At 45.4% G+C, this 27,987-nt stretch overlaps 1 protein-coding gene across 1 annotated transcript in view; it reads left to right on the top strand.

Annotated features, from left to right (window-relative positions):
- Positions 1 to 26,642, top strand: part of LOC116986556 (ataxin-7-like protein 1) — a 66,375-nt gene extending 39,733 nt beyond the window's left edge. Inside the window, exons 7-12 of the mRNA XM_033042154.1 lie at positions 1,909 to 1,991; positions 5,012 to 5,247; positions 11,199 to 11,394; positions 12,770 to 12,891; positions 14,122 to 14,944; positions 22,557 to 26,642. Of these exons, the coding sequence (XP_032898045.1) occupies positions 1,909 to 1,991; positions 5,012 to 5,247; positions 11,199 to 11,394; positions 12,770 to 12,891; positions 14,122 to 14,944; positions 22,557 to 22,574 (1,478 nt within the window). The 3' untranslated portion in view covers positions 22,575 to 26,642. The remainder of the gene's footprint in view (positions 1 to 1,908; positions 1,992 to 5,011; positions 5,248 to 11,198; positions 11,395 to 12,769; positions 12,892 to 14,121; positions 14,945 to 22,556) is intronic.
- Positions 26,643 to 27,987: the final 1,345 nt, after the last annotated feature.

The following is a 27,987-nucleotide window of genomic DNA, read 5'->3' on the forward strand; positions in this document are numbered from 1 at the left end:
ACATCTCCAAATTTGCGGATGACACGAAGCTGGGGGGCAGTGTTAGCTGTGTGGAGGATGCTAGGAGGCTGCAAGGTGACTTGGATAGGCTGGGTGAGTGGGCAAATGCATGGCAGGTGCAGTAAAATGTGGATAAATGTGAGGTTATCCACTTTGATGGCAAAAACAGGAAAGTAGACTATTCTCTGAATGGTGGCCGATTAGGAAATGGGGACATGCAAGGAGACCTGGGTGTCATGGTACACCAGTCATTAAAAGTAGGCATGCAGGTGCAGCAGGCAGTGAAGAAGGCGAATGGTATGTTAGCATTCATAGCAAAAGGATTTGAGTATAGGAGCAGGGAGGTTCTACTGCAGTTGTACAGGGTCTTGGTGAGACCACACCTGGAGGATTGCGTACAGTTTTGGTCTCCTAATCTGAGGAAGGACATTCTTGCCATAGAGGGAGTACAGAGAAGGTTCACCAGACTGATTCCTGGGATGTCAGGACTTTCATATGAAGAAAGACTGGATAGACTCGGTTTGTACTCGCTAGAATTTAGAAGATTGAGGGGGGATCTTATAGAAACGTACAAAATTCTTAAGGGATTGGACAGGCTAGATGCAGGAAGATTGTTCCCGATGTTGGGGAAGTCCAGAACAAGGGGTTACAGTTTAAGGATAAGGGGGAAAGCTTTTAGGACCGAGATGAGGAAAACATTTTTCACACAGAGAGTGGTGAATCTCTGGAATTCTCTGCCACAGAAGGTAGTTGAGGCCAGTTCATTGTCTATATTTAAGAGGGAGTTAGATGTGGCCCTTTTGGCTAAAGGGATCAGGGGGTATGGAGAGAAGGCAGGTACGGGATACTGAGTTGGATGATCAGCCATGATCATATTGAATGGCGGTGCAGGCTCGAAGGGCCGAATGGCCTATTCCTGCACCTATTTCCTATGTTTCTATGTTCATGAAGGGAAGAGCAGTGTACATGTACAGTCTTTTAACCAGAGTAGGGGAAATCAAATACTAAAGGACATAGGTTTGAGGTGAGAGGGGAAATATTTACTAGAAACCTGAGGGGCAACTATTTCACACAAAGGTTTAGTTTAGAAATACACCGTGGAAACAGACCCACTGAGTCCACACCGACCAGTAATCACCCGTTCACACTAGTCTATTTATCCCAGTTTTGCATCCTGCACCTTAGGAGCAATTTACAGAAGTCAATTAATCTACAAACCTGCATGTCTTTGGGGTGTGGGAGAAAACCTGAGCTCATGGAGAAAACCGCAGTCACAGAGAGAATGCACCCTCCATACAGACAGCACCCATAGTCAGGATTGAACCTGGGTCTCTATAAGGCAGTGACTACCTCAACTCTGGCGCTGCATTACTGTGACGTCCAGGGTGGTGGGTATATAGAGTGAGCTGCCAGAGGATGTAGTTGAGGTAGGTACTATGATAACATTTAATATATATTTGGATGGGTACATGGATAGGAAAGGTTTAGAGGGACATAGTCAAACATGGGCAGGTGGAACTAGTGTAAATGGGGCACCTTGGTAAGCATAGGCAAGTTGGGCTGAAGGGCTTGAGTCATTCCATGCTGTATGACTCTATAACAATGTAAATGCAAGTTGTCATTATGGCATTCAGTTCCGCAGCATATTTTGAAGCTCTTGACCAATCCATGATTTTTAATCATCCTGCTCCACTGATTAAACGCTTTTGATCCCCGCAGTATCAATTTTGCATTTAAAAATAAAATACTGTGGGAAAATGTTTCAAACTTACTTGATTGATCCTTTTTTATTCCAAAAGAGCTGCATTTAAATGTTCCTGTAGGGCAAAATGAAGTTGTGAGGAGGCTTTGGGCCTTTAACAAGAAACATCTGTCATACTGCATAACCTTTACCTAATCTCTCAACAGAGAAAGAAAGTGATCTCAATAAGCACTGCGGAGTGATGGATCCAGAGAGCAAGAAGCACTGCACACGTTCATTAACTTGTAAGGTAACTCTTACACCCCTGCGGCCCCCAACTTTCCTTGCCGCCTGTTTTTTCTTCTCAAGCAAATCTCAGGGCAGCTCATTTGCAGCATTTAAAACGCCTGGACATATAGATTTGTAATGAGAAATAAAACAAACAAATTAGAGTTGTAAGTGTTCTAGTCATTTTTGGGGGGGAGTTGGTGAAGTAAATAATGAAGCAAAAGGAAAGCTTTCTCGACTTTGTAGCTAACTCTTTGTCCGTGTGATCTGGTTTCAGTTCCCTGGGGGGTTGAAGAGGAATTTTTTAAAGTATTTTTCCCCCTTTATTGGCCTTGGGCTTTATTACCTCAGGAGATGCCAAAGGAAGGAGGCAGTGTTTGTCGAAGTTCCAGCCCTTATCGTGTGGGACAAATGTGATGGTCCTTTCCTGCCTCTGGGTGTCCCTTATTTTGCTCTCACATCAGGCAGGAGTAATGGAGGACCTTCATCCTTCAATCTAGGAGCAATTAAAACCTGACTGATTACAGTAAACCCTCATCATAACAGACCATGGGGGGTGGGTGGTGGTGAGGGCGGGGGTTGATATTATTGCTGATTGTCCGGTACAACTGTGTAGGGTATTATCATTGTATGTAGTTGACACAAAGAAAGGCAGATAATGGTTAATACACAAAAGGACACAAAGTGCTGTAGTAAAGGGCCTGTCCCACTTACGTGTCCTTGGCACGCAAATTACACGGCCTCCTGGTCGCGTTGAGGCTCACGGGCATCGTAGGGCCGCGCGGGGCCGGTCCCACTGAGAAGCGCGGAGGAGTATGGAGTTGTGCGCGACATCGCGCGGGGCTCCGAAATTTTTGTTGCGAACGAAATCTTCGCGCACCAACGGCCTGTCGCATAACTGACAGCCAAAGTGGGACAGGCCCAAGACCCTGGTGCGACGCAACGTCTCACCTCCAACAGCAGCAGAAGCAGTCAAACGATCGCTGAACTCGGCCTGGGGCTCACGGCCGTTGCGGTCTGGATCCGCCCCCACTTCTAGGTCCATAGCGGGGCCTAGAAAATTGAAGATGGACACAAAATGCAGGAGTAGCTCAGCGGGACCGGCAGCATCTCTGGAGAGAAGCAATGGGTGACGTTTCGGGTCAAGACCCTTCTTTTCAGACTGAAGAAGAGTCTCGACACGGAACATCATCCATTGCTTCTCTCCAGAGATGCTGCCGGTCCTGCTGAGTTACTCCTGCTTTGTATCCATCTTCAAATGACGTCACGCGCTCCAGACGGCTGTGCGTACACATGAAATCGCGCGCGACCTTCGCGGTACTGTCGCGGCTCAACACGACCACGAGGTCGAGTAATTTGCGTGCCAAGGACACGTAAGTGGGACAGGCCCTTAACTCAGCAAGTCAGGCAGCATCTCTGGAGAACATGGATAGGTGACGTCTGGACCCTTCTTCAGCCGCTGGTCTGCCGTTGGTCTGCGCCCGCAAGCCCTTTTTCACCAACTACCACCCGGCTGTTGGTGCGGCTCACGTAGCCCCTGGCCGACAGCACTTTCTTCAGGCCGCTATCAACGACAGGACGCGCCCTGTCACCACGGGGCTCCCTCCTCTCTCACCTGCTGTCGCCTCTTCCGGGGTGGAGTTTGTCAGCTACTCCAGGGGAGGAGGAGGAGGTGGTGCAGTGGCGGCGATGTGTGCAGAGGTGGGGGAGAGGCCGAGTGGACAGAGAGACGGGAGAAGGGGGTGACGGTGGAGGGGCTAACGACGGAGCGGACAAAGCAGGGAGCTGGTGAGAGGGGAGAGAGCCCCATGGTGACCGAGCGCATCCTGACAGCGGCAGCAGCCTGAAGAAATCGTTGTCCCCAGGGGTGACAACGTGAGCCACAACAACAGCCACATGAACCAGACCGTGCGGTGGGTGAAGAATAGTTCACTGGTGCACCTAGCGAGTCGGGGATGGCGTTGGAAGCTGGGGCTGTAAGCAGCCGGGGAGGTGGTGTTAGCCAGGGGTGTTGCAGGCAGGTAGTCCGCTATGACCGAAATCCATTATAAAGAGGCCCAATAAAATGAGGGTTTACTGCATTAGAACTGCTCTGAATCTGCAAACCAGCCAAGCATATTAAGCTTATATGCTTCATTGTTATAAACTAGAGAATTAGCTGTATTTTGTTTGATGCAATGTTTCCTTAGAGCTGCCTGTCTGATGTGGCAGTACCTTCCCAAAATTCCCAATGTGACAGAGCAGTGTTCTCTCTCTGTTGGTGAGACCTGTCTGTCAGTGCAGCACTCCGTTGGGATTGCCTACCTGTCTGCAGTGTTCCTTCGGTGCGAGCTTTTGATGCAATGCTCACACTGGAATTCCTGTCCAGTGAAGTTGTCCTCCCCGCACTGCCACTTCGATGGGCCAGTGCTGACCACCATTCCAGCTCATTTATGGTGGTCTCAATATTGACATCTCAGTGATTTGTAAGACCCTTATCCTTTTTTTAAATTAGTTTAGTTTAGAGATACAGTGCGGAAATAGCCCCTTAGGCCCACCAGTGATCCCTGCGCACTAATGCCATCCTACACACACTAGGGACAATTTGCAATTATACCAAGCCAATTAACCCACAAACCTGCATATCTTTGGGATGTGGGAAGAAACCGGAGCACCCGGGAAAAACTCACGCAGGGAGAACGTTCAAAATAGGTGCAGACAGCACCTAAAGGATTGAACACTGGCGCTGTGAGGCAGCAACTTGTTTTAAAATTAACACCTGGACTCAGTATTTCCTCTGTCAGTTAATTATTTCAATTCCGCACTCCATATTTGTACACTGATTTCACCAGTGGCAGCACTTTCCGTATCTGGAAAGTCCCTGAGCTCTGCCATGTCCGACCAGAACCTCTGAATTTCTCTACCTTTCTTTGGAGCTTGCTGTCAAATATTCACAGATAGTGAAGAGCATTGCCGTGTTTTCCTCTGCGATATACATGCATGTTGTTCTTCCCCTCCCCACTCCTCTTGTCAGCTGACCTGTCACCTTTCACCCTGTGTTAGACGCACTCCCTGACTCAGAGAAGGAACGTGATCGGGCGGCGACTGGCATTCGACGAGCTCCTGGCAGAACATCGGGCAAGCTTGAAGAACAAGGAAGGTGGTCGAGAGAGAAAGCAGCAGGCAAAAGAGGCAGTGCCACTTTCTCCTGTGCAGGAGATGACCACCGGAGGCTGGGGTTCAGTGATGCCAGGAGTCCCCATGAGAAACACAAAGCCTGTCTGCTCTTCTGGCTCCAGGTATGCTCCAAATTTCCAGCACCCAACCATTCTCACACATCATTGGCTTTCTTGGGATATAGCTATTTAAGGGGCATGGGGTTAATGATAATGATGTTGACATTCCTTCCTCTAATGGGGGAGCCTAAACCAAGGAGGCACATCCTAAAACGGGGTACTGATTGTGGATGATCGCATTGAATGGCGGTGCTGGCTCGAAGGGCCGAATGGCCTACTCCTGCACCTATTGTCTATTGTCTAAAACAAAAGCCAACCTGATCAAATGTCAAATTAAAAAATGCTTTTCGCAACAAAGTTTAGTGTAAGTTTTGAACTCGCTTTCCCAAATAATAGGATGTAAGGGCTTAATTAGTGTTTTCAGTATTGTGCTTGGATATTTATTTTCTGTTGAGTGAGGTTTCTGGATAAAATATGGATATCTGAGTTAAATGGTAAGTCAGCATGTTCTTGGTCAGCGACAGGTGGTAAAGCCTTTCAGTTGCTTTCAACTTATGGGCTGAAAGATCCATTTCTGCTCAATATATTGATGTGTTCATTTGTGGTGATTGAACATGACTGAATATTTGGATCCCATGTATCATTTCTGGTGTTGGATGACAATGACATTCTCACACTAACCACAGCAATCTTGGAATCGGGAAAAAGTTATAGCTTGTAGGAAGAAACTGCAGATGCTGGTTCTGAACACTGAAGATAGACACAAAAAGCTGGAGTAACTCATCCAGACAGGCAGCATCTCTGGAGAGAAGGAATGGATGGCGTTTTGGGTCGAGACCTGTCTTTAGAAGGTCTCTCTCAGGATTGCTCAGGATCACAATCCAGTAATACAAGTACTGCAATGTGTGTGCAGACATATGTTAACACTCCGATATATTGAAGCAGATCGCAGATATTCTAGAGACTACTGTCACCTCAGCCGTACAATCTCAGATGCTTCAAATAGAAAGTCATTTTCTGAGCTAACAGCCTCTGCCCCCTCCCCAAATGCCACAAAGCAAGAAATCGTACCACTTGCTGAAGTCTTTTCAGTTTGAAAAGAGCGGGAGCCTTGGAAAATAGACCAATTAGCGGAGTCAGCTGAAGAAAGTTAAGGTGAGAGGCAGAACAATTTAAAGTTAACCACTGGACTGGGTGCAGCATCCAAATTGGTAAATTAAGTAACAAATAAATACATAATAATAATAATAATAACTTTATTTATAAAGCACTTTAAACAACTACAGTTGCCACAAAGTGCTGTACATGAGAAATCATGAACAAAAAGCTATTACAAACAATTAAAAACCATTAAAAACCGTACAACGAAGGACTATAAAAAACACACTAAAAATTAAAAGACATTAAAAGCACTAAAAACAGGAGCAATGCCTCAGCCAGTGTCGAAAGCCAAAGAATAAAAATATGTTTTTAGGGAGGATTTGAAGATGGACAGTGAGGGGGCCTGTCTGATGTGCAACGGCAAGGTGTTCCAGAGTGCCGGAGCAGCAACAGAAAAGGCTCTATCCCCTCTGAGCTTCCGCTTAGACCTTGGTACCTCAAGGAGCAGCTGATCAGCTGACCTGAGGCACCGGGCAGGAGCATATAGGTGGAGCAGCTCAGAGAGGTAAGACGGGGCGAGCCCATTCAATGATTTAAAAACAAATAAAAGAATTTTGAAATGAACTCGAAAGTGCACTGGGAGCCAGTGTAGGGAGGCCAAAATTGGCGTAATGTGCTCCCTCTTTCGAGTTCCAGTCAAAAGGCGAGCGGCAGCATTTTGAACAAGCTGGAGACGAGCCAATGAAGCTCGTGCGACTCCAGAGTAGAGTGCGTTACAGTAATCCAGCCTAGATGTAATAAAGGCATGGATTACTGTTTCAAAATGCTCCCGCTCGAGAATGGGCTTCACCTTTGCCAGCTTCCTTAGGTGAAAGAAGCTGGACTTAACCACCACATGGCAAAGTCTAGCGGAGAGAGAGGTTATCTTCGGCAAGGAGACTATCACAAAGGCGGATAAGATTCAGTTTGCTCACGGCATTGTATATTTAGCAGCATGTATATTTAGTAACGGCAGGTAAGATGTTACAGTGCTCCTTGTGTGTTGGTGAAGTGCGAATCTTTCGTTCAAGTGTTTTATGTGCTGTGTGGAGGTCAAGTGCAAGTCTTTCATTCAAGAGTCTTCGGCAAGGAGACTATCACCGAGGCGGATAAGATTCAGTTTGCTCATGGCATTGTATATTTAGTAGCATGTATATTTAGTAACGGCAGGTAAGATGTTACAGTGCTCCTCCTGCAGGAAGTGGGAAGTCATTAAACTGCTGGTGTCCCTGATGACCGCCCACATCTGTGGGACACGTGTCGACGTGCAGCTCCTTAAAAGACCACATTAAGGAACTGGAGCAGCAGCTGGGTGGCCACAGGACCATTTGGGAAAATTAGAGCTTCTTGGACGGGACCTATGGTGAAGTTGTCACACCGAAGGTCCAGGAAGGTGGGTGACCACAAGGAAGGGAATTAAACATGGAGTGCAGGTGACCCCAGTGACTGTACCTCTTCAAAACAGGTTCACCCTCTTGGGTGCTGTTGGGGCAGACGACACATCATCATTGAGCAGCAGTGGCTGGCAGGGCTGTGACACCAACCTTTGCACTGAGGCTCAGCAGGCAAGGACGGCGGCAGGTAGTAGTAGTAGTAGTAGTAGGTGACTCTATAGTTAGGGATGTAGACAGGAGTCGGGACGCCAGGATGGTGTGCTACCTCCCTGGTACCAGGGTTCAGGACGTCTCTGAGCGACTGCATGACATCTTCAGAGGGGAAGGGGAGCAGCCGGATGTCGTTGTGTATGTTGGCACAAACGATATAGGTAAGAAAAGGCTTCCAGGGTAGTATTCACTGCTGTAATTTCTACATGGTGAAACCAAAATGTATAAAAATGGCCTTTATTAAAATCTGACAATGTGCACTTTAACCACATGTGATTTTTTTCTATTACAAATCTCAAATTGTAGAGTACAGAGGCAAATAAATAAATGACGGGTCTTTGTCCCAAACATTATGGAGGGCAGTGTGCCGGTATTTAGATGGACGTTAGGGTTAGTCAAAGGTACACAAAATTGCTGGAGGAACTCAGCGGGTGCAGCAGCATCTATGGAGCGAAGGAAATAGGCGACGTTTCGGGCCGAAACCCTTCTTCAGACTGATGGGGGGTGGGGAAAGAAAGAAGGAAAAAGGGAGGAGGAGGAGCCCGAGGGCGGGCGGATGGGAGGGGGGGAGGAGACAGCTAGAGGGTGAAGGAAGGGGAGGGGGCAGCACAGGCTAGCCAAATTGGGGGAATTCAATGTTGATGCCATAAGGGCGCAAGGACCCCAGACGGAATATGAGGTGCTGTTCCTCCAATTTCCGCTGTTGCTCACTCTGGCAATGGAGGAGACCCAGGACAGAGAGGTCGGATTGGGAATGGGAGGGGGAGTTGAAGTGCTGAGCCACCGGGAGGTCAGGTAGGTTAAGGTGGACTGAGCGGAGGTGTTCGGCGAAACGGTCGCCCAACCTACGCTTGGTCTCACCAATGTAGTCTCACCGGTTAGTCAGCTTGTTTTGGTACGTGGGCAGTCGTGTCTCACGAATCTGATGGAATCTGATGGATGTGACCAAAAAGGTTGATGAAGGCAGAGCTGTAGATGATATTTATATGAATTCCAGCCAAGTAATTGACAAGGTTCGACATGATAAGCTGCTCCGGAAGGTTAGATCACATGGGATCCAAGCAGAAATGGTTTGAATGAATAGAAAATTAGCTTCATGGAAGAAAGCAGAGGGTGATAGTGGAAGTTGCTTCTCGGACTGGAGGCCTGTGATTAGTGGTGTGCCTCAGGGTTTGGTGCTGGGCTCAATACTGTTTGTCATCTATACCAATTATTTGGATAAGAATATACATGGCAAGGTTAGCAAGTTTGCAGATGATATGAAAGTGGGTGGTGCCGATCGTGAAGATGGTTGTGAAACATTGCTGCAGGTTCCAGGTTGGCCAGGTGGGCTGAGAAATGGTTGATAGAACGGTTGATACTGAGAAATGTGAGGTGTTGCATTTTGGAAGCAACATGAGCAGGACCTACATAGTGAATGGTCAAGAGAGAACTGCAGATTGCTGGAAAATCGAAGGTAGACAGAAATGCTGGAGAAACTCAGCGGGTGCGGCAGCATCTATGGAGCAAAGGAAATAGGCGACGTTTCGGGCCGAAACCTGAAGAAGGGTTTCGGCCCGAAACATTGCCTATTTCCTTCGCTCCATAGATGCTGCCGCACCCGCTGAGTTTCTCCAGCATTTTTGTCTACTACATAGTAAATGGTTGGGCTCTGGGGAGTGTTGTATAGCAGAGTGATCCTGGAGTGCAGGTACATAGTTCCTTGAAGGTGGTGTCACAGGTAGGTAGGGTGGTCAAAAATGGCGCACCTTTTGGCACATTGGCCTTCAACAGTCAAAGCATTGAGTATAGAAGTTGGGAGGTCATGCTGCTGTTATATAACACATTGGTGAGTACGTATTTAAAGTTTTGTGTTCAGTTCTGGGCACCATGTTATAGGAAAGATGTTGCCAAGTTGGAAAGGGTGCAGAGAAGGAACAAGGATGTTGCAGGACTCGACGGTCTGACCTGAGCAGGCTGGGACTCATGAGGGGAATAGGATGGGTGAATGCACAGTGTCTTTCATCTAGTGTAGGGGATTCAAGAACCAGAGGACATAGGTGTAAGAATGGAGGGGAAAGATGTAATAGAAACCTGAGAGGGCACCTTGTTCATGCAGAGGGTGAGGGGCATATGGAACAAGGAGGTAGTGAGGCAGGTGCCATAATAACATTTTGAAGACATTTGGTCAGGTACAGGGATAGGAAAGGTTTCAAGGGATACTGGCCAAATGCAGGCAAGTGGGACTAGTGTTGATGGGGCATTAAGGCATGTTTCCGTGCTGTAGGACGCCGTGACCCTATCTGGTCCATGTCGGTGTTTATCTCTCATCAGTTTTTCCTCCAGTCATCTGACCCAGATTAGAAATCACAGATTACAGGACTGAATATGAGGCTCAGTCTTGCTATTTATGAATCGACTTATTGCTATTAAAAAAAACTGCTGTATCTGTAACACATGTCAAGGTTAGCAGCTGGTTAGTAGCGGTTTTCTGAAAAACATGCTATTACAAATAAACTGGTCTGGACAACAGAACCCTGATAATGAGCTGCAGTGTCCTTGTAGTGCAGAGTTCTAACAGCAGATGGTACACATGCACCCTGTCTGCTGGTAGCACTTTGCACAGATTATAATTCTACTGCTGTCATGATTTATGGTGTTTCTACAGTAAATTGTGTGAAACGTGTTTTGCCCGGAAAAATACATTTTCACATAAAGCGTGTTTTTAATCTGCAGCATTGAAAGCTTCCTTTAGTGTAAAAGTGATTATGCTTTGTTTGATGAGCCTCACTATATATTTGTCTTGTGTTAATGGCGACTGATGACAACTGGGCTAAGAAGATTTATTGCATGACTAAAGTGGTGGCGGAAGCTGGATTAATAGCAGTATGGATACAGCCAAGAACATGAGGCATTAGATGGGTGGTGGGGAGAGATTACTGAAAATGAACAAACTAAATTAAAATCAATAAAGAAACAAGGGAGGTGGGTGGGATGTTTGAAGATTACTGAATGACAATCTGTAAAAATAAACTTCAGATGCATCAGTTATAAACATAGGACATTGGCGAGGGGGTTTAAGGAGGGCAGTGCATCTTCTCCGGGAATGTTTCATGAGGTAATATTGAGGAGGCTTCACTCTGAGCCTGACACGAGCTGAAACTGCTCCAGATAGGTTTGTTGTTGAGCTGGAATACATCAGTATGTGCTGAAGGGACTGGGAATTTGAACTTTGTTCAAGGGGCTGAGGTATCTCGGTGCCATCTGAATTCACTTTCTTCCTTTTCACAGGGTTTCCTTGGAAAGTGAATTGTCTGATTGTGAGAGGTCCACAGCTGATCCTGCTCCACACTCTGAGCTCCCCTACCCTCTCTTCAGATTCGAGATAAACAGCCGGCTGTCGAGCGAAGAGAGTGATGGAGAGATGCCTGAGGAATTGGAGAAGCCAGACTGTCACTATTCACAATTGCATCCAAAGCCACTGGCAGTACGTTCTATTGCAGCTCCGCTCCTCTCTCTTCATTTCATACTTGTCTTACCAGACGCATTGATGTTTTAAACTGAATCTTCTACAGAGCAGATGGGGCTGAGAAATGTTTTAATCTCACTGCATTATGTAGTGATTTAGGAAAACATTTTTATTTGCTTTCGTGCAACCTTGCTACTAGTACTGCGGGTGATGTGTGTGACATTGTTGTTTCTTTGCCCTTTCCCCTTAATCTTGCATATATTTCCAGTTTAAGCATTGTGGATGAATCTATTTCTGCCATTCCATAAAGCAATGCATTCCAGAGCATAACACCTCGCTGTGAAATAAATTATTTTCATCTTCCCCCTTTTTCTTTTAATAGTTACCTTATATATATATATATAGGTTTTCTGATTACCAATCCTCCCACAAAGAAGAAAATTTCTCCCTGTTTAAGGTGTAAAATAGAACATTTATCCGTGTTTTCATGACCTCAAGCCAATTTGTCTCTTCTGGGGATGTATTATTAATCATATAATGTGCTTAGTGATGTTGATTTTAGTATAAATTTGTCCAAGATATCAGGAAAATTCCCCCCACTCTTCAAAATTGTTACCTGGAATATTTCAGACAGACTTGGGAGGGAGACGGGGCCTTGGTTTAAAGTTTCATCTGATCAAGAGCGTTCCTGACAATGTTGCATTTGCACCATCAACGACAAATTATGGTGGCGAAGTCATGTAGTAAGTGGAGGTGCTGCCTCCCAGCTCCAATGACCTGGGTTCGATCCCAGCCTTAGGCACAGTCTGTGTGGAGTTTACACATTCCCAGACTGCGTGAGTTAGTTTCCTACCATATCCCAAAGACATGCAGGTTGCTAGGTTAAATAGTCCACTGACATTTGGCCCGAGTGTGTATCATCAGCATTTTCTATTTTTATGTCAGGTTTCCAGCATCAGCAGCAGTTTTTGATTACAAGTGGGGGGAAAAAACTCTGAAACAAAAACCAGAATAGCAGTCGGCCACAGAGCCCCTCAAGAACCTATTCCATTTTTCAGCCAGATCATGGCTAACATTGATCTGATCTCCTTGTAGAGATCCCATAATTTCTATTCCCCTTTCAGATAAAATAAAATGTTCGTCTCTTGTGTAATTCTTTTAACAAACCTTAGAGAAGAATTCTAAATGACTATTACTTTTTTTGTGGCATTTCACAGCATCCCCCCCAAAGCCTGAATCCAATTGTTCTTTATAAATTCTATAAATTGTAGCCAAGATTTAGCTGTTGAGCATGAGTTGGTCTTTTCTCAACGTATATGGTCCACATAATGAACTACTGGTCATTGTTGAACTGATCAACTCCTTCACCCAATCTAACCTTTCTTCTTTCCAGTTTTGCACTTTCGGATCCCGAATGATTAGCCGAGGTTATTACGTCTTCAACAGGAGATTGGATCGTTTCCGAATGGCCCTTAATTCCATGGTGGAAAGGCACCTAAACTCTCAGATGTGGAGGTCAGTATGTTGCCTTTTTCATGCCCCATTAATGTTTTCATTGAAGCATTTGTGTTAAGAAAGGTAGAGTACAATGTAACGGAGTCAAAAATATCTGAGAGATGAACTACTGTGGGAATAATCTGTAGCTTAATCCCATCTCTTTTTAAAAGCTCATAAAATGTCAGAGGAGAATAATTTATAGACATCTGTTCACAAGGAATGAGTGGAGCAATTGGAGAATGGAGTAATTGGCATTTAGCGAAATGAAGATCTGTGAATTTTCTCCCTCGGGTATCCACAATAGCTTTGTTTTAGTTTAGTTTAGAGATACAGCACGGAAAACAGGCCTTTTGGCCCACCGGGTCCGCACCGACCAGCGATCCCTGCACATTAACACTATCCCACACACACCAGGAATTTTACATTTACAGTATACCAAGTCAATTAACTTGCAAACCCGTCCATCTTTGGAGTGTGGGAGGAAACCGAAGATCTCAGAGAAAACCCACGCGGTCATGGGGAGAACGTGAAAACTCCGTACAGACAGCACCCGTAGTCGGGATCGAACCTGGGTCTCCAGCGCTGTAAGGCAGTAACTCTATCGCTGCGCTACTGTGCCACCCTTTTTAATTGTTGAGCTCCTGAGTATCCCCAGCACTTTTTGTTTTTTCTTTCAGATTTCCAGCATCTGCAGTCTTCTGCTTTTTGACCATTGATAGAGAAAGCTGTGAAATCAAGACCAAATCTGAAGAGGCCACTTGGCCGCTCGGGTTTTGCTTGATTATGGCTGATCTTGATCCAACCTGTCTGCTGAGATATCATAGTTTTCAATAGGCTATCTGAAAATAATCTATCAATGTTAATGTTAATTGTAAAAACCCTATGCAGCTTCCCCTCCTCGCCTTCCCATGCTGTAGTGCAGCCCCTCAGAGCACTCCCTCCTCTCCCATGCCTTGCAGCGGGACAACCCTCTTCCAGTAATAGGCCAAAGGCAGGTAGGTGGGACTAGTGTAGCTGGGACATGTTGGCCGGGTTGGGCCGAAGAGCCTGTTTCCACGCTGTATTACTCTATAATGTAGTTCCCCTTGCAGTTGTGCACCATCTACTTTCTCTTCCCTGCCTGCCCCCACACCCCACCCCACCACACCCCACACCCCCCCACACCCCACACCCAACACAACACATTGCAACTGATCGCTTATAAGGTGAGGGATAATTGATTCATTTTGGGTTGTCTTCTTAATGCAGGAAAATCCCTCCAGCCATGGATGCCCAGACGGCACTGCCACCACCCGCCTCCTCGCTGCAATCGTTGTCCTCCCTGCCTGTGGCAGCCAACTCCTCCTCGCCCTCGCTCGCGGGCACGGATCTAAAGCCAACACCCTCGACTGCTGCCTCCACCGCAGCGCCAACCTCCACGGAACTGCCTGCCATCCGCTGCCGCTCGCCCCCTTTGTTACCCCCCGCCTCAAACCCTTTGCGTGCTTCGGGCAGAACGTCCTGGGCCAAGGCTGGGAGCGTGTCCGGATTCCACCAAGGCTCTCACCCACTCACTGACACATCACAAAGCAAGAGGAAGAAGCCAGCATTCTCTGCCTCCCAGTTGCAACCTACTCTGGACCCCCCACTCAAAAGGAACTGTGTGCTAAGTCTGGGCAGGATCAGCAACCCTCCGCCTGGTGGAATAGTCCCCCGGCCCACTAACATGAATACCTCTTCACACAACGCTAACAATGGAGTGGCTGCTCACAGCCCCAAAGCACTGGGACAGGCGGGAATCGTGGGGCATTCAGGGAAGTCCATCAAAGGGCCCAGCTGGACAGTGGAACTCTTTGACCCCAAAAGGGATGCTCGCCTCTGTGAGGGACGTAAGCTTGGAATTCACTGCCCCTCGACCCCACCACTGATCGGCAACTCACCCCTACGAGCTGAGGGCAGGAAACGGAAGAACGCGGCCTCGTGCTTAAAACCCACCAAAATAACCAAGTCCCCCGAAGTCAACTGCGCGCACAGGAAAAGGGAGGAGAGCTTGGCGACATCTCGACCGCCCCTCAACTCCCACACACAAAAGGTAAGGAACAACAGGCCCGCTGCAATCAATGGAGAAGTTGGACAAAAGAATTAGGATCGAATTGGAGAGAATTTGAACTTAAAGGCCAGCTCTTCAGGCAAGCTGCTGTTTCGAGTGATACAACTGTCTCCATTCCATAGGCTCAGGAGCAGAAGTATTCAGAATTCCTCTTCTTTAATGTTGTACAGATCAACCATCCCTCCTCAATCCACATTCAGGTTCAACGGTGGTATTTCCAAGGTTCAATTCCCCACAAGCATACATTTAAAAGTTAATTTTTTGGCTCAGTGGTATTCTCATGTCCTTTGTCAGAAGGTGTGATACTTCGATTATTATTGTCACATGTACTGTGGTACAGTGAAAAGCTTTGTTTTGCATCTTATCAAAAGAGATTATATATACTATACAATAATACAATCAAGCCAAACTCAAGTACAATAGGTAGAGCAAGGGGAAAGATACAGAGTGCAGAATATAGTTCTCATCATTATACAGTACCAGTTGCAGAGACAAACTTCAACGTGTGCAAAGGGTAGAGGTGAATTGGACAGTCCCTTGCTTATGGAAGGTTCATTCAGAATGTTCAGGAAGGAACTGCAGATGCTGGAAAATCGAAGGTAGACAAAAATGCTGGAGAAACTCAGCGGGTGCGGCAGCATCTATGGAGAGAAGGAAATAGAAAACGTTGCCTATATCCTTCGCTCCATAGTTGTTGCCGCACCCGCTGTGTTTCTCCAGCATTTTGTCTAGGTTCATTCAGAAGCCTGATAACAGTGGGGGAAAAGCTGTTCCTGATCTGGTGGTGCACACTTTCGGGCTTCGGTACCTTCTACTTGACGGGAGCAGGTGACGGAAGAATGATGGGGGTGGGACAAGACTTTGATTATATTGACTGCTTTTCTGAAGCAACATGAAGTGCAGATGGAGACAATGGTGGGGAGTCTGGTCGGTGTGATAAACTGGGCTGCATCCATAACTCATTGCAATCTCTTACGGTATTGTGCAGAACTGGTTCCAAATTGTTCCCAAGAAGACTGCGGAGGCCGTCAGTGGATATATCTAAGGCAGAGATAGATAGATTCTTGATTAGTACAGGTGTCAGAGGTTATGGGGAGAAGGCAGGAGACTGTGGTTAGTAGGGAGAGATAGATCAGCCATGATTCAATGGCAGAGTAGACTTGATTGTTTGAATGGCCTAATTCTGCTCCTATCACTGATGTTCTTATCATCAAACCAAGCTGTGATACGATCCAACAGTAATGCTTTCTATGCTGCATCTGTCGTAGTTTATAAGAGTCCTGAGGAAATAGAGGCATTGATAGGATGTAACTGCAAATGCTGGTTTAAACCAAAGATTGGTAACAGAAAGCTGGAGTAACTCAGCGGGATAGGCAGCATCTCTGGAGAGAAGGAATGGGGGACGTTTCGGGTCGAGACCCTTCAGACTAATTAGGGAAACGGGTAAATGAGAGAAATAGATGATGATGATGTAGAGATAACGAACAATTAATGAAAGATATGCAAATAAGTAACGATGATAAAGGAAACAGGCCATTGTTAGCTGTTGTTGGGTAAAAACGAGAAGCTGGTGCGACTTGGGTGGGGGAGGGATAGAGAGAGGGAAGGCTGGGATTACTTGAAGTTAGAGAACTCAATACTCATACCATTGGGCTATAAGCTGCTCAGCGAAATATAAGATGCTGTTCCTCCAGTTTGCGTTTAGCCTCACTCTGACAATGGAGGAGACTGAGGACAGAAAGGTCTGTGTGGGAATGGGAAGGAGAATGAAAGTGTTTAGCAAACGGGAGATCAGGTAGGTTCAGGCAGACTGAGCGAAGGTGTTCAGCGAAACGATCGCTGGTCTCGCCGATGTATAAGAATCCACATCTTAAACAATGGATACAGTAGATGAGATTAGAGAAGATACAAGTGAACCTCTGCCTTGCCTGAAATGACTGTCAGGGTTCCGGGACAGAGTCGAGGGAGGAGGTATAGGGACAGGTGTTGCATCTCCTGTGGTTGCAGGGGAAGGTACCTGGGTTTGTTTTCACCCATCAAACAACTAACGTTATTGCATATCCTTTTCACTACTTTTTTTGAGGCATTGGTGTGCCTTCTAGGCTGTTGCTTCAAAGTGGTTGCTCCACACCAGATTGTTGGTAATGTTAACTGCAAGGAACATGAATTTCTTAACTATTTCCACAGGCACCATTGATACTGATTGGGGCATCATACTTCCTGAAGTCCACAGCTAGATATCGAGGGGATGTTATTGTCCTAACAACATGTTACTAAGTTCTCTATCTCCTTCCTGTGCTTCGTCTCATATTTGTTTGTGATTTGGCCTATCATATCTGGAAAAGTAGATAATAATAATGATAATATCTTTTATTGTCATTGCACATAGGTGCAATGAGATTTGGTATGCAGCTATATGTTCTGATGTTATAACTTAAACAACTAAAATTTGGATACTCAGAGAAACATAATTTATAAAAAAAAAGAACAGTAAAACAGTATAAAGTGCAAATAGGTCTGTGCCGGGTCGATGTGCGACGTGACCATCCGAGGAAGACAGTTCATGGGGGTGGGGGGCACTCAGCAGGGCCGGTTCAGAGCAGCTATAGCTCTGGGGATGAAGCTGTTCCTGAGTCTGGAGGTGCGGGCGTAGAAGGCCTTGTAACGTCTGCCGGAAGGTAGAAGTTCGAACAGACTATTACAAGGGTGTGAGGAGTCTTTGTGAATGCTGACGGCCTTCCTGAAGCACTGTGTGTAGTAGATGCCCTGAGATGGAGCTATAGAGGAATTTGACCACGCAGCTTGGAGCCACTTTCAGTGAAAACTAGAGTAGGAACTTTGACTATTGTGTTGGCAATGGTTGGTTTAGACCTTGGTTTACCCAAAGGAAGGTTGGTCAGTTTTTCTAAATGGTGAGAAGGTAGAGCTGTGCCAGAGCAGTGAAATTCTAAGGTTTTGAGTACAGTAGTCACTAAAAACCAGTGAACAGGTGAAAAAGGTTCAAATCCTGATTTGACAACATCAGGGAACTGTAATCCATGTGTTGTAAGCAATGCTACATTTGTATCAAGCTCCATTTAGATCTCATTGGGTAGTGACTACATTTGGTCCTGGGCAGTACTCAGAAGAGGATCTAGGGGCCTAAATGATTCTGGAGGCTAAATGACCTAAATAATGAATGCGAGTCTTAAAATGATTAAAGAATCCGATAGGGTGAAGACAAAGAGAAACTACTTCCTCTGGTGGATAAATGTGGAACAGCAACCTTATCATGAGAAGAAAGGTCTCGAACCGAAACGCCACCCATTCCCTCTCTCCAGAGATGCTGCCTGTCCCGCCGAGTTACTCCAGCCTTTTGTGTTTATCTTCGGTTTAAACCAGCATTTGCAGTTCCTTCCCACACAACCTTATAATGAGGGCAGAGTGATGACAAGGAGCAATTTCACAAAGGATGTGGAAATCTGGGAACAGTTTTCCTGCAAATTGTGATTCACACTTAAAGGCTAAGATTATTAGAGACATTTGATGGATTGAAATGAGATATAATTCAAGCATTGCTTAGCTGAATTGATCAATGTACGAAATGCCCTGAGCTCAGAGGTCATATTTTCTTCCAGGAATCTGTTAATTTTAAGCCCTGGATGACAGCTATTGGTTGTAAATACTGCACTAAACTCCGTGTTGGGTTTGCTCCCTCCCTGTTCATAAGGTGTATGTAAATATTTACCCTATTTTCCTGTCTTCTCCCCATAAACCCTGACACCCATACCAATTAAACATGTGTCCATCTCCTCCTCAAAAATACTCAATGACGTGGCCTCCACAGCCATCTGTGGCAATGAATTCCACACATTCACCACCCACTGTCTAAAGAAATTCCTCCTCGTCTCCTTTCTAAAAGTACATCCTTTGATTCTGAGGCTGTGCCGTCTGGTTCTAGTTGCTTACACTTGTGGAAACATCCTCTCCACATCCACTCTATCCAGGCCATTCATTATTTGATAAGTTTCAATGAGATTCCTTCTTCATCCTTCTTATCTCCACTGAGTACAGGCCCAATACTGACAAAGGCTCATCATATGTTAACCCAATCATCCCTGAGGTCGTTCTCATAAACTCCTCTGGACCCTCTCCAATGTCAGCACATCCATCCACAATTATGGGGCCCAAAACTGCTCAAAATACTCCAAATGCGGTCTGACCAGTGACTAATAAAGCCTCAGCATTATATTCCTGATTTTATATTCTAGCTTTAACTTTACTCCACCGGACCTTGCCTCTCCACCGCCCACCAGCAGGCCGGAGGCATTGCCTTACCGGAGATGCAGGCCTAGCTCCAGGCCCTCAGCCTCCATGCTGCAGGCTCCTACACCACGTGGCCTGACTCTCTGGGTTCATCTGCTCCTCTTCCCCCTACAGGGAACCGTAAGAAATGATTTCACTGGTCTTGGCCTTCCTCCTCTTTTAATTAGGCTACCTGACCACCCACCACCCATACACTACTCCTCGTGACCTCCGCCCCTCTGAACCACCTCTGGCAGCTTGTTTCAGATACCCACCACCCTCTGCATGGAAAACGTTGCCTCTCGGGTTCCTGTTCATTCTTTTCCCTCTCATCTTAAACCTATGGCCCAATGGTCCTTGTTTCCCTTGCTTTGGGAAAAAGACTGTGTGCTCAACATATTTATTCCCATGATGATTTTATTCCCCTCGATAAGATCACCCATCTACCTCCTCTACCCGAAGAAATAAAGTCCTAGCCTGCCCCAACTCTCCCTATAGCCCAAGCCCTCGAGTCAGCAACATCCTTATAAACTTCATCCTTGTGCACTCCTGGCACGTCATGAGTGGGGAAAAAAATCCTTGATATTTTTTTTCCACCTGAATTCCCTGTGTGGATTTTACTCCAAATCGCACATCTTTGTGTAGTCATTTGTGAATTTCCTTACCCGAAAAACCATATTGTGTGGGTTGATGAAGAATTAAGAAATTATAAAGATTTTTGTTATGACCCCAGACCTCTTGCTTCTCTTAATAACCTAGGATAGATCCCACCAGGCTCCAGAAATGTATTCATGTTAATACTCTTCAAAAACCCCAGCTCCACCTGCTCCTTGATATCAAACAGCCCCTGCATGTTAGTATTTTCCACAAATGTCCTTTGTGAATACAGATGCAATGTACTCCATATCTTGCCTTTATCCTCTGACTCCAAGCACAAATTCCCTCCTTTACCCTTGAATGGCTCTATCTTTGCATGTTGTTTTTAATGTTCATTTTAAAAAGCTTGGGATTTTCTTTAATCCGACTCACCAATGTATTTCACGGCCCCTTTGGGCCTTTCCAATCGCCCACCCGAGTTATTTTCTACTTGCTTTATATTTCTCAAAGGCACTGTCTGATTTATCTTCTTAAACCTTACATATGCTTCCTTTTTCTTTTTGATCACAAGTATACAGTCAAGTCTCCCGATTCCTAATAATTTTAACTCCTTTTCCCATACTAACTCAACCAGTGGTAGAGTTGCCGCCACGCCAGTGCTCCGGGTTCAATCCTGACCATGGGTGCTGTCTGTACGTAGTTTGTACGTTCGCAGGGTGCCGCAAGGCTCAGTGCTGGGATCCCAGTTATTTACAATATATATTATCGATTTAGACCAACGGGATCCCACTACCGGCCACATCTTCCCATCTCCACCCCTTTCTGCTTTCCGCAGAGACCGTTCCCTCCGAAACTCCCTGGTCAACTCGTCCCTTCCCACCCAAACCACCCCCTCCCCAGGTACTTTCCTCTGCAAACACAGGAGATGCAACACCTGTCCCTTTACCCCCCCCCCCCCCCCCCCCCGACTCCATCCAAGGACCCAAACTGTCTTTCCAGGTGAGGCATAGGTTCACCTGCACCTCCTCCAACCTTTGCTCCATAGATACTGCTGCACCCGCTGAGTTTCTACAGCATTTTTGTCTACCTTCGATATTCCAGCATCTGCAGTTCCTTCTTAAACACTCAATCTATTACTTCCCATGTATCTCCCCTCTTACAGTTTTTATCCTTCTCCCCACCCCCACCCCCCCTCATTCCCCCTCCTCCCTACCAAGATCCTACCATGATTACACCTTCTCTCATCCAGCCTCTTGCAAGAGTGCCTTCCCTTACACTTAATTTCTCCATCTCTGCCGCATCTGCTCCCAAGAATGAGGCTTTCCACTCTAGGACATCCGAGGTGTCCTCTTTCTTCAGTAAACATGGTTTCTACCCTGCTGCTGTGAATGAATCTTCTGTGTCCCTCAGTTTGCTCTCACTCACCCCTCTCCCCAGACAGAATACGGATAGAGTTCCCCTGATGCTCACCTTTCACCGTAATTCCGTAATTCTCCAACATTTCTGCCAACTTTCACTCGTCGCATCTTCTCGTCCCCACCCTTTCCACTTTCTGTAGGGACCACTCTCGGCATCGCCTTGGTGCACGCATCACATCATATCTAACCCGACCCTCCTGGTACTTTCCACTGCACCCAAAAGATGTAACATCTATCCCTACACCTCCTCTCTCATTTCCACCCAGGAACCCCAGCAGCCGCTCCAGGTGAGGCAGAGGTTCACATGCACCTACCTCTTCAAACCTCGTCTACTATATACAGTGCTCCCGATGTGGCCTCCTTTACCAAGCGTGGACTAGGTGAACGTTTCACTGTTCGACAAGCCCTGTTGGATATCCCGCTCGCTAACCATTTAGACTATCCTTCCCATTCCCATAACAACATATCAGGCTTTGGCCTCCTCCATTGCCAGAGTGAGGTCACACACAAACTGGAGGAACAACACCTCCTATTCCGCTCTCCGTAGTTTGCAACTACGGTATGAATATTGAATTCTCTCATTTCAAGTAATGCCTTCCTAACCCACCCATCCACTCTCCCCACCTCTTACAGGTGATTCTCTCTCCCTGATACGCTAACATTCCTCCCACCATCTCCCAATCCCCAGTCTCCCTGCTCCTTTCTCCTTCTTCCCACATTCTCCTCCCATCCTCGAGTTCCCCATTTCCTTTTATAACCCCCTCCTCCCCGTCTCTTCGTGCCCATACCCCTCCTCCAGCGTTGCATTTCACATCTTCAGTTCTTATTTGACCGCCTCTTGTCTCCTTTTCACCTCTAGCCTTTGTCACACTCCACCCATCTGCCAACCACCCCCTCATCTATGTCCACCAATGACTTGCCAGACTTTGTCCCCCACTTCCCCCAGATCTCTCTTCCAGCTTTATCCCCCCCCCCATTCCAATGAATCTGAAGTAGAGGCCTGACCCAAAACTTCATCAGTCCATTCCCTCCATTTGCTCAAGATTCCAGAGTCTTTAGTTTATGTGACTACACTTAAAATTATTACATGGTTACAATTTCATATATTCATGGGATCATGCTGTGCATATGTTTGTAGCTGTGCATATGTTTTGTAATATAACAGAGATTATACTTAATCTCCAATAACCAGCAGGAGATAGAGGAACCTGTATACTCTGTCTTTTATTTGGGTTTCGATTTATATGATGAAAGTTAAACTCTCTCTGCCTCTCTCTTTGTGTGTCTCCCTGCAGGCAAAGGTGCGCCCTTGAAAATTACCTTGGTGGGGACAAGGACCTGGAAACCTTTCTCTGATCAGCAACCTGTTCCAGCCTTTGGCCACACAAATTGGCTCCTATCGCGGGTGTTGAGAGCTCTGTCGGATCACAGGCTTATTGGGCACAAATGAAAGAGGGCATATCCCGGCAGCTGCCGCATTTAGTACAAGCTACTTTTGGGCGTGCAGCCTGCCCTTTGCATACCACATCAGTATGGAGTTCAGTTACTACTCTTGTCATCCATCTGTTTTGTTTATCCCTTTGAACCTTTTTCTGACTACAGTGAACCCTCGTTATTACAGACCTCTTTATAATGGATTTTGGTTATAGCGGATGAACTTAGCGATCTTCACCACCAGGCCAGGCAGGTGATGACACCCCCGGCACGCGCTGCTTCCAGGCCAGACCTACCCACCTTCAGCACCGGGCCAGACTGCCGACGGTACTCCCGGCTCACAGTGCCTCCCCGGCAGTTTCTAGGCCAACTGGCGACCTCACTCCCGGCCGCCACCACCACCATGGCCGCATCCGGACCTACCGACCTTCAACGCCAGGCTGGGCTACCGACACCGGCTCACCCTTGGCCGCTTCCAGGCCACGCCTGCCACCACCGACCCTTTACCTGCATTTCAGCCACCCACAGGCCGCGACCATGACTCTGCCGATCCTCACCTCCCCTCTGGCCGCCAGCAGGCCCGGGCCATCAACACACCTGGAGTTCGGGCCCCATTCCAGACAGAATCTGAAGAAGGGTCTCAACCCAAAACGTTGCATATCCATGTTCTTCACATATGTTGCCTGACTTCCTGATTTACTGCAGCACTATGTGTCCTATTGTGTATTAACCAGCATCTGCATACTTTGTTTCCACTACTTGTACAATGGTACTATAACTCGGTAATCCCTTCCTCACTTATAGCAGACAATCGGCAATAATGACACTATCCCCCCCCATTCCCCCCATGCTCCGTTATAATGAGGGTTTACTGTATTTTTTTTACTGGCCACTTGCCATGGAGGCCCTGCTCTGCATTGTTCTAATAGGGACCTGATTGCAAATGCACACAAACTTGGCCATGGAACATTCAACCTGTGCTTTAGACATATAGGAGAATGATAACAGGACATTGTGCCATTTCTTCAGTCCAGGATCTGCAGTCAGTGGGGTGCAAGTATCCCTGTTTGATTCATGCATTTGTAAGTATGTTATTCCCTGCCTTCATCTTCTCACAGAGCTATTCATGATGGCCTGTGGGTGCTGGATGCCCTTCAGGTACATTCCCCAAGGAAACATTCCCCTCATAACGGTTTTGCACAATTAGGACGAACCTGCAAGAATACCTCACCTTCCCTTTCCCTCCCCCTCGAATAGTTAGATCCACCACCACACTACTCTTCTCACTCTAGGAGATACTACACTAGCACTAGCACTAGCACTAACAGCCACCAGGAGTAGTTTGAGTGGGAAAGGTTAAGAGAGGAGGATATTGACTGCCACAAATTAAACTTCATACCTACTGAAATTTGAGCAGAAAAGTTTGAACAGTTCCATTCGTAAATATGAATAGGAAGAAAAATAGTTCCATCGGACCTGGAGGCAAATGATGAATGTATCCTTGCCCTTTGACTCTAAACCGACTGCATCACAGTGCCTTTGAAATTTGTTCATTCAGTCATATTTGTGAACTTGGCTCCTCTGTGTGAAACCTTCATGGGATTGGGAAGGGCGCATGCTGAAAAGGAAGAATAATTTGATTTATTGGTAATAGGGTGATCATTAATTCCTTCTGTTTAAGTGAATTTGAGCATCTTTTGCCCACTGATGGTTTAACCTTTACAGTTAATCCCACATCTTCCATTACAGTCTGGTACTTTATTTGTTTTCAATCCCTCCCCTCTGCTTTTCTCCCTTCTCCAAATTCCATTTCTCTACCATTCGATACCTTATCTTAGATTGATACCAACACAGAAGGAGATCATTTGATATGCCAGGTGCATACTAGCTCTCAGGGGTGTCATCTCTTCAGTCCCATTTCTTCACCAATTTACTCACCTTCACACATGCACATCAACGTTCTTTCATTTGTAACTTGTAGTGAGAGGTAATTCACAGTTACTAATCCACTAGTATGTCTTTGGGATGTTGGAGGAAATTAGAGCACCCAGGAAAAACCCAAGCGATGACGGACAGAAGATGTAAAGTCTGCACAAGTTTTAACTTTCTCTTTTGTTTACATGTCTCTGACCTCACCTCCCCTTCTACACCATTCATTCTGTCCAAGAGGCAACCTCTGCCCTCTGGATGGGGATGGATTACTGGTTCATGGGTAGGAGTAGTGGGGGCTTCTAAGAGGCCTGTTCTGTCTCATTCAGCAGCCTTAGATCACTTACACTGAACCCTCCAAATAACACTTCCAACCATCCACCCACCACTACAGGTCAGACTATATGTTGATCATTGAATTACTGGGTGAACATTGTGACCTAGCCGTTTCGGCGCCTCCGTTTTGGGGTGTTAGAGTTAGGGTTAGGGTATGGGTTAGGATAGCGTGCCACAGCGGCGGGCCAGTGGAAACAAATTTCCAAACTTGTTAACATAAAGCTGATCTCACTTGCAATATCCTTGGCATAGGAACTTCTTGCAGAGGGTGATGAATCTCTGGAATTCACTATCCCGAAGTATTGTGACGCATGGAACACTTTTATTTATCTGGAGGTATTTACAGAGGTTAGGGTTAGGGTTAGGGTTCTGATGAGTACAGATATTATAAACAGAGGCACCGGAACGGCAGCTCCGAAAAGTACCCGACCCCCTCCTGGTTTCTTACCACATCTATGAGATGGAAACCAGGCTAAGTTCATAATAGTGACCTCAGAGGTTAACTACAAACCATTTTAACTTTACTTGTTTTGTTTCTGTTCTGTCAAATTCTGTCTAATTCTCAAACCAAACCATTCCTTTGCCCACGATAAGATGAACTGAATATTCATACAACATGGTTGCATCGTATTTTCTGTTACAAGCGGGTTTAAAAAAAAAAATTCATTGCTATTTTATGTACATATTTCAGCCCTATCACATTTGATCAGCATCATTGATACAAGTTATCTTCTTCTCCATAACTTTATTTTGTACTTTTAATTCAGTTAGATATAATCTTATGTGATCTACGCGACGTTATTTCTTGGAGGTATAGCATTGTGTTGTCATGTTTCCTAATGAGCTCCTGTCTGCTTGCCCCTCAGATGAGTCTCTTCCGCTCTGCCTCCAGTATCAGTGCAATAGTTTTCATTTTACCTCTAACACTGTTATTGGGATTACCAGTTTAATAGTGTGTAGCGCTGGTCATACAATATCAGACTTATTATCCGCATAGCCCTTAAAGTTAGCAGATCAACAAGAGTTCCGTTCATCATTCTGGGCTGGAATGACTCTAGGAACAAGGAATAAAATGTAATGATCAAGAATTTGTAATGGACTTGCGGAAATAGCCCCGTCTCTGGTCCTCATCACCTTTGTCCTGTCTATATTGAGCATTCAGTTCAGTGGAGTATCAAAAATGACCTCCATTATGCTGGTTCAAGTGAATGACTGAGACAACGCACAATAATGTGAAATACTGAACACCCGTATCAGGCACGGAACTCAAAATGCCAAGGTGTGTAAATGTCTGGAAAGTTTTTAATGATTATGTACCGAATTATGCAAATATTTTTTGTATTTGATCTAGTAACGACATATTGTCTATAATATTTTACAGATTGAAATGGTCAGATATATATCTATATACAGATAAATACATATATATAGTGACCTAATGTTACAAATGCCAGATGCATACCCATTGAGGTAATTAGATACCTTGGCAGCAGGTGAAGGCCAGTGTGCTGTCAGATGCAAATCATTGCAAAGTCAGTAGTCATGTAATTTATTGTACAGATCAAACCATTATAATCTGAATCTGATTTTTTTCCTTTATATGCCATGTTTTAATAAGGAGGTTGGGTATGGAGTTATTTAAGAAGGACCTGCAGATGCTGGAAAATCGAAGGCAGACAAAAATGCTGGAGAAACTCAGCGGGTGCAGCAGCATCTCTGGAGCGTAGGAAATAATTCCTTCGCTCCATAGATGCTGCTGCACCTGCTGAGTTTCTCCAGCATTTTTGTCTACCTTGGGTATGGAGTTATATTGGTGCCTGGAATGGAAAGACTTGGTTGAAGCTCTGTATAGACCAATTTGATCCCACTTAACATATCCGAAACTCAGTCATAACGTCATTAAGACTATAACGGGTCCATGTATTACGGACAGAGTGGGTATGGTGTTAATCCATGGAGCATCCCTACTTTCATGCTCTCATATAAAATGTTACCAGTATCAAGGCAGAGATGCCATTTGAAATAAATTATAAAAACAATTAAAATGCATTAACCATAGGAACAAAATATAAATTGAAATAGACCAATGCACCATTTGGAAGATATGAAGAGCTTGCAAGGATCAGAGGGTTTACAGCAATGTTTGTCCTTGTCTTAACGTTGAGGCCTTGTCATTGATGAATTGCCAACGAGTGGAGAAATCCCATCACTATTTAATCTTCCAAATGTTTGTTTATCTTGGCTTTTTAACCATTGTATTCCTTCAATAGTTTATTACACAGAAAAGACTAGTTAGGCAGGCAATTCCAAGCTAGTATTTAAACAGGGTGTCCTCCCAACAATCTTCATCTAACCCCATAACCCCTTCTCTGATGTTGGCTTGCTTCCTCTTAATTGTTTTTGCATCAGCTACTTCATATAAAAGGATTGTTTTGTACCTGTTTCTACAGTTTCACCACTCTGGTAGTGGTGTTAATTAATTATTGGATTTATCTATGATTGTCATACTTATTGCTACTCACTTTGGTCTTGCTCAGAAGTAGAGACATCCTCATGTCCACTGTGTTGAACACAATGATAATTTTACAGAAGACAGAAACAAAGCTGGAGCAACTCAGCAGGCCAGACAGCATCTCTGGAGAAAAGGAATAGGTGACGTTTCGGGTCGAGACCCCTCTTCAGATATTATATAGATAATTTTATAGATCTTATATAGTTTATATCACTCCCCAAGCTTGCAGTACCTCAAAATTACTTTTAATTCCCAAAAGGCCTGCTAAAATGTCAACCTCTTTTTTTAATTTATCCTACTCTCTGAGTGTTTGGACTGCATATTTTGCTCATATGAGAGAACAGTAACTTAAGGAACTGAATTGACAATAGACAATACTTACATTGAATATGAGATTTGCCTTTTTTTGTTTAAATAATTATTTTTGGTGTTGGTATTGTTTTGCTAGAAAATATTTAATACATGTCCTTGAAGTTTATTATTGGAGATTGCTAGTTTTATAATTCACAAAATAG

The sequence above is a fragment of the Amblyraja radiata genome, chromosome 24, assembly GCF_010909765.2.
Source record: "Amblyraja radiata isolate CabotCenter1 chromosome 24, sAmbRad1.1.pri, whole genome shotgun sequence".
Lineage (NCBI taxonomy): Eukaryota > Metazoa > Chordata > Chondrichthyes > Rajiformes > Rajidae > Amblyraja > Amblyraja radiata.